The sequence below is a fragment of the Zingiber officinale genome, chromosome 5A, assembly GCF_018446385.1.
Source record: "Zingiber officinale cultivar Zhangliang chromosome 5A, Zo_v1.1, whole genome shotgun sequence".
Taxonomy (NCBI): Eukaryota; Viridiplantae; Streptophyta; class Magnoliopsida; order Zingiberales; family Zingiberaceae; genus Zingiber; species Zingiber officinale.
In genome coordinates, this window is record NC_055994.1 from 151,178,433 (window position 1) to 151,185,902 (window position 7,470).

General features: G+C 38.3%; 1 protein-coding gene across 1 annotated transcript; it reads right to left on the reverse strand.

Annotated features, from left to right (window-relative positions):
- Window positions 1-537: 537 nt before the first annotated feature.
- Window positions 538-4,699, reverse strand: LOC121982500 (serine/threonine-protein kinase SAPK10-like). Its single transcript, XM_042535609.1, has 9 exons — window positions 4,252-4,699; window positions 3,074-3,148; window positions 2,884-2,985; window positions 2,750-2,803; window positions 2,583-2,675; window positions 2,382-2,474; window positions 1,395-1,499; window positions 1,223-1,321; window positions 538-1,012 (listed from the first exon to the last, which is right to left on the reverse strand). Exons 1-9 carry the CDS (start codon window positions 4,432-4,434, stop codon window positions 719-721), a joined length of 1,098 nt encoding a protein of 365 aa, XP_042391543.1. The 5' UTR covers window positions 4,435-4,699; the 3' UTR covers window positions 538-718.
- Window positions 4,700-7,470: the final 2,771 nt, after the last annotated feature.

The following is a 7,470-nucleotide window of genomic DNA, read 5'->3' on the forward strand; positions in this document are numbered from 1 at the left end:
CACCGGTATAAACAATAGATAAGCAGCAACTCTAAAAGAAATAACTATTAAAAAAATTCATTCCACCACCCTTATCAAATTAAAAAAAATCAAAATTTTAAATTAATGAACCAAAATCAAATAAAGATGGAATAAAGTTCATAATTAAAAATCTCTTTCTCATTATCAAATGTGACATACAATAAAACAGCAATGAAGTGTTGGTGTGACAAAATTACATCAATACAAAAATAAGGGTAACCTCATATTTATAGAAACAAAAGAAATATAAAAAAAAAAAAATCTTGGATGGGAAATAAAAGGGACTTAAAATTATTTAGTCATAATTTTAACATTTAAATAAAAGTAAGAGTTATTTTGATCATTTATTATTATTTTTTCTTTTTTCTTTAAAATATAGGGGAGCTAAGTGTCATTTTTAAATATAGGAGGACAAACTACTTTTGGATGAAAAACACAAGAGGGTTGAAAGTTATTTAGCCTAAAATGGAGCGCCCTTTTTATTTTTTTGTCCTAAATATAACTTTGATTCGCATGTTAAGCTATAAAATACACAATTTATAGAATTAAAGTTGTTTTTAACTTAATACAGGTCCATTAACATCCAAGGAAAGACTAATAAGGATTCACCTCTCCATATCAGCAAACAGGCCAGCCACATCTTGTTGGCTAATTTAGCTGAAAATGGAATTCCTCAGTGTCATGACAACAAAGATATTTACATAGCGTAGATCATTTCCCCGCTGCTTTCAATGTCAAGGTCTGGATCGGAGTCGAAACTCTCCATATCATCATCGTCAAGATCAAGACTACCAAAAAGGTGCTGGTTGAGTCCACTAGTACCAACTGCAGGGATCGTTGCCTCTGCCAAGATCTGCATTATCTCGTCGCTGCTTTGCATCGGTTGGTCAGGCTCCTCATACTGGTTGCTCATTGTGGTGTCATCCATCAGATCAGCCGGAAGATTCTTCAAGAACCACCCGTGGTTACATATATCAGGAATCGTAATTCTCTGCAATTATGGATCCGTAGTGAATGATCGTCAACATTTAGTGATCATTGATGAGAAAATAACGAAACAGGTAACTTCAACAGATAAAATACTCTAAGAAAGAATGTAGATGTCAGTATCGAAGTGAAAATCTGTGTGTTTACTCTTGTGAAACAACTAAAAATTTGTGGTTAACAACAAATTGTTACTATTACTTGTCGACGAGCTTACCATAGCAGGATTTGCAACGAAGATACTCGAGATCAAGTGTTGACATTCTGGAGATATGGAAATGCTGTCAGGAATCGAATATTGAACACTCAGTATGCGCTGCACAGTATACCACAATTTATAAGATGATGCATATGCAGTATTCATCCGGTAACTTGCAAATGATTTTCACCTCTATCGTCTTTCGGAAATTTTTAGGTTCCTCTGGGTCTTCAAAGGGATATGCTCCGACCAACATTACATATAAAGTGACACCACAAGACCACACATCAGCTATCTACATAAATTCTTAGCAATGTTAGAAGGCACAAAAGCTATGTGAATGAGGATAGTAGCTAACAAAAAGAAGCTACATAAATGAAGGCAATTATGACGCAACAGAATATGACCGACAAAAAAAAATTGATATAACGAGATTTTCTACGAGTGAAGAAATCAAAAAGAATACTGTGCCTAGAGATCAGTCAAAAATAGTCAAACTCTAGATGCACCACTCGAGCATATATAGGGCACTCGTAAACGAATTCTATCTTTGGGGGTGAGTTATTGTGAGAAAGCAAAGGATTATGACTTCAGCAACAAATATTCTACTGTTATGCTCATTGTTTGCAACAAATATTTTGCTTACAGTTCCAGACCTCACAATCAGAATGTTAAGTTGATGTTTCATTTCGTTACAAGGCTGCCATTTTTACAATTTTGCAGAGCCTTCAATTCGATAGGGAATCCCTTCCTCTCTTCAAATTCCTCCCTCCAAATACACCCAAAAGCTACCAATCATATGGCTGTCAGTGAACTAGGAAATCACCCACATATGGTTCTTGCTTTAAAAAAGTTGAGCAGCGAGGAATGAGTGAAGCACAGTTTAATGTTATGCAATGAGCAAAGATTAAGTGGTCTAGCATGACATTCTTGAAATCTCAGACAAAAGCAAATCATCTAAAAGAGCCAACATATCTATGTGCATGTCAAATATAACTTCTGGATGCAAAGCGACATGATGGAATCAATATAAATGGGATGACACAATATACAACTTTTTCACAGTGGATCTCGTTCAGTTGATCCAGCTAATTAATTTGGCTGCTTTGTGCACTGGATTTAGGTATCTAATTAACTACAGGATTCACAAGTACAGCATGCACATAGGAAAACTTACCTTGCCATCATATTCTTTCTTGAGTAGCACTTCAGGAGCAATATATGCAGGAGTTCCCACAGTGGATTTTGGTTGTGAGTGCAGAACAGACGACTGAAAATACGGAACATCAGCAACAGAGGCAAAACAAGATCATGCGATGAATCTGAATATTTTTTTTCTCCTTAAACTAGTATAAAATAACCAAATACTAATTTATACCTTGGAATATCCAAAATCACATATCTTCAAACGAGGAGCAACACTTCCATCTAACAAAGTGTTTTCAAGCTTCAAATCACGGTGGCATACTTGCTTTACAATAAAGAGAACACAAATCAGCTAAGCTGAATACATGACCACTGAACTTGAAAATAGTTTCGTTTTACCATTGAGTGACAGTAGCTAACTCCAGATATAAGTTGCTGGAAGAAAAATCGCGCCTTCAAGAAGAGGCAAAAGTCATCACCAATTTATGATGAAGTGATATATGTGAATTATATAAGTTTTAGTAATATAAAACCTCATCCTCACTGAAGCGTCCTGCATTACAAATTCTTTCAAAAAGTTCACCACCAGAAGCATATTCCATGACAATCGCCAAATGGGTAGGAGTTAAAATAACCTAAGAAGGATTTGTAGCAGAGAAGGCAAAAAGAACAATTACATTTTCTAACAAAACAAGTGAATGATATCTTCAGACATGAACTTACCTCTTTAAATCTGATTATATTAGGATGCCTCAACAACCGATGGTTAATTATCTCTCTTTTAACATTTTCATCTATCTGAATACATAGAAAGAAAACCAATCATGCCATTGCCAGCATCAGAAAAGGAAGGTTATTGTGCCCATAGTTATCTTCAAATGTTGTGGTCATAACCTGAAGCTAATCAAGCTAAATACAAAGCAACTAACAAAAAGGAGTTCAGTCCCGTTAAAAACTCCCAACCAATCAAATACTGTCCAGCCGGCGTTTCGAGCCATATCAGTTAGGTGATAAATCAAGTAAGGGACCCAAAATGATAAATATCATGAAGGTAGAAGATAGCCTACAAACAGAAAGCACCATGGCGGTGTTGCATAAAGTTCTTGGAATCGAAGCTTGCTATCATCACTACTCAGGTGAAGTTTGTCCCTTTTCTCTTCAAAGAAAGCTATTTTTGAAAATTCTCCAAGATGCAAACCACATCAAATAACAGATATCAAAATGTCAAGCATGCTGGGAAAGAATATAACAGACTCGCTTTATATCTGCTACTTGACCTGGTGAATTCTTAGACCAAACAATCATAACCACGATAAAGACTGATCTACGATTCCATGTCCCTCCAGATACACATAAAAAACAAACGTAATTCATAAAACTTGAGAATGAAAATTGTACAAAAAGGAAGACTATCCAACAAATTTAAAAGGGAAACCCTGAACATGCCAAGCCTAGGGTGATTATGTATCTCTGTCATGAAGTTACGCTTATGCCAAGAAAGAGCATAGATCACTATCATGGACGAAAACATAATAATCAGGCTTACAGCATCATAAAAGCAATACCATCATAATCGACTGAAATACAAGACGCAGAATCTAAACATGTTAAGCCAGATAAGAAATTTCCAAGCCATGCAACTGCTAAGCAGGCAGGACATTACGAAATGAGGATATAATTCACCAGAACTAGAATCATGTACCATCAATTTAGCAAAACTATGATTTTTATGAGAAAGGAGGTCAAAGGATTTGACGATATTGACACGATTTTTAATCCAACAAAATCCTATCAAATAAAAACTTTCTAAAATCACATAACCAGCTAAAAATTCCAGTGAAGATGAGATTTTTCAACGGATAAAGACGAATAAAACGAAACCTTATCAATAATAGACCGACCTTCTCGCCTCTCTCGATGTACTTGACAGCGACGAGCTCCTTGGTCTGCTTGTCCCGCATCAGCCTGGCGATCCCGAAGTTCCCCGACCCGATGTCCTTCACCAGCTCGTACCGATCACTGTCGTGCATTATCGGCAGATCCATCGCTGGACCCACCGTGAGCGCAGCCCGATGCGTGGCCATCGCTGCACCGCCTTCACATCAACTTCCCCAATTCCCTGATCAGATCGATCGCCGCCTCGGCCCCCGGTCTGGCCACTCTTCACTATAATCTACGCTACGCGGAAAGAGACGTCTGAGGCGGCGAGGCAGGCTCCGGCCGCGTGAATTCTCGGGACCTGGGATTGAGCCGCTACCTAGCTACGCTTTTTCGTCCCCCCTCTCTCTCTCTCGCTCTCGGGATTGGGGGAGGCGGAGCACTGACTTCATTTTTTACTCCTGCGAGGGTCGGGGGAATCGAAGCCAACTCGAAGGCGGCGTCGCAGCAAACTTTTTGCGATCGCAGGCGAATCAAATATCCATAAAAGCGAATGGACGAGATCGCCACACCGGATGGCTTATTCTGTTTGTTCAACGCCGTACGATTCAGATCGTGCGGATGAGAAGAGTTGACTATCTTCATCAATGGATATGACTATCCATAGGGCGGTAACTGAACCAAACTTTCATGAATAAATTTAGTATTCGGTTTGGTAAGATCATCCACATCAACTCCCCTATCCAAAATACATAATTTAGAGTAAAAAAATTACTTTATTAAATTTAGATATTTATTTTTTAATACATCATATATCAACTTCCCTGTTTATTCTCTCTCCGCTATAATGTTTAGGGAATGGTCCATTCCCTAAATTTAAATAAGTACTGTTCATAAATGCATAATTTAGGGAATCGATAGGATAACTGATGTAAAGATTTTTTAGTTACCCTATCCAAAACTAAAGGTAAAATTTTTGAATAGGGTATCTGATGTGGATGCTCTAAGAGCTTGTTTATGTTCGTTCAATATATATATAATTAGTTAAACAAACAAACTTGAACAACTCGTTAAGCTAAATAAAAAAACTTGAACACATATGTGTTCAGCTCGTTAACGTTCGTGAACAACGTTCATGAACAATGTTCATGAACCATATGCATTAATACAACTTTTTTCAATATACTAAATAAACAATAAAATAAAATAATAAATAAATTTAAAATATCAAACTTAATAATCAATCAAACAACTAAAAGTTTCAAACAATCAAACAAACTTGAATTGAGAGCTTGATAACATCTAAATGACAAACCAATCTCAAGTCAAGCTCAAACCAAGCTCATGCCAAGCTTGAATTGAGAGCTTGATCAGTGGCAGATCCAGGAATTCAAGGATGGATGAGCGATTTTTACATGCAACAAGGGGTGGTATCCTCTATCTCCATCAGTGGAACCCCATAATACTAGAGGTTCCACTGCTGGCAAAGGGGGACGATCGCTAATGCCGTTCTCTCGCTGGATCCACCCCTGAGCTTGATAACATCTAAATGAACGATGCTCAAGTAAAACTTCAAACAAGTTTAAGGTCATAAAAAATAAGTCAAGTCAAACTTGAACACTCATTTCAAAACCTTAGTTCATTTTAAGCTCAGCTCAGCTCGGCTTGATTACCTTATCAAACAAGCTTTGAACATCCCAAAATTTAGCTCGGCTCGACTTTTTTACCGTCCTAACTACCCACAACCGAACTTAGGGCATTCCAATGTTAAATTTTCGAAAAGCTTTGAAGTTTTTATTTTAAAAATAGTTGTGAAATTTCAAATTTATTCTTCTCTCTTAAAATTAATAATGTGGGTGGATTGTTCAAAATAAAAATATAATATAATAATATAAAATTCATAAAAAATTATAAAGAGATTTTTTAATAATTAAAAAAATATATAAATTTTTATACTTTTATATGTGACCGTAAATGAAAACTCATTTAAAATTTTAAGGAGATGTCCTTAATTTATTAAGAACATAATTTCTAAGTGGATGAGCATAATTTTATTAAAAAAATAAAATATAATTTTTAATATCAAATTTCGTTTAAAAAATAAATTTTTTCAATCAAAAAATAATGTGAAAACAATTAAAAGGGTTTTTTTTATCACGAGCATCCCTCTTTTGTTTATTTATTTTTATCTAAAAAATGTCTCATCCTACTATTTGGCATTATTATTAAATCCCGAATCGATGTCAATAGTAGTATTTCTAATTTTCGTGCAAAACGTAGTTAACTGATCTCATGAATTATGTATGTTTGTATTTGATCCTGTCTGAATCGCTGAATCAACGGACGTCGGACACATGACGCTCTCCTAGTCGATGATGTGGACCTCCGTCTAGTCGTATGAATCTCCGGCGAACCTGCACAGAAGTCGGGCCGGGAAGGAGTTCCCGGCGGCGACCCTCCGACGCTCAAGTCAGGCAAGCTAGCAATGAAAGAAGTGGCTCCAAAGGTGTTGAATGCGCGTACCTCCGGCGAAGTATAAGGCTCTTTATATAGAGCGGTGAAAGAGTTCCTGCACGTCCGACGCTCAAGTCAGGCAAGCTAGCAATGAAAGAAGTGGCTCCAAAGGTGTTGAATGCGCGTACCTCCGGCGAAGTATAAGGCTCTTTATATAGAGCGGTGAAAGAGTTCCTGCACGTCCACCGAGGCGCATACGTGTCCGCAGCCCATACCTCGGTATGTGTCTGTCAGAAAGCTTACCTGACGTCATACTGCTACAGTCCAAGCACGTCTTCGATGGGACAACAGAACACCTCGTTGTCAGACTTGGAGTATGGCCTAGCCATAGGACTTGACAGCTGTCATAAGATGTTCTGGTCTACCGACCACAGGCCGGGGCGTTCGTCCGACCGACGGGACGGGGCATCCGTCCGGCCGGTGGGACGGGGCGTCCGTCCGGCTGGCATTCTTCTTACGCCTGGCCGGACGGCACTTACTTCACGTCCGACCTTCTCTCTCCATCGGCATGCTAGGGAGATCTTCGGTAAGATGTTATGTAGGGACTACTAGCAGTGTGTTACATTATGTCTCCGGACGATCATGACGTCCGCTCGGCCCGGCCCTTCTTTACTGTTCAATCGAGCGCCGGAACCCCGATCCCTGTCAGGGCACCTTTTACTATCGGATGTTCATCGGTCGGTCGGTCGGGAGGCCGACTCATCCTTCTCCGGTCGACCACCTGGCCC

Bases quoted from the DNA above. Each gene is read 5' to 3' on its own strand.
- LOC121982500 (XM_042535609.1), bottom strand. From the start codon at position 4,434: ATGGCCACGCATCGGGCTGCGCTCACGGTGGGTCCAGCGATGGATCTG. The intron at 3,149-4,251 runs GTCGGTCTATTA...CTATGTATTCAG, and splicing joins ACATCGAGAGAGGCGAGAAG to ATAGATGAAAATGTTAAAAG. The intron at 2,475-2,582 runs GTATAAATTAGT...CCGTATTTTCAG, and splicing joins GTGATTTTGGATATTCCAAG to TCGTCTGTTCTGCACTCACA.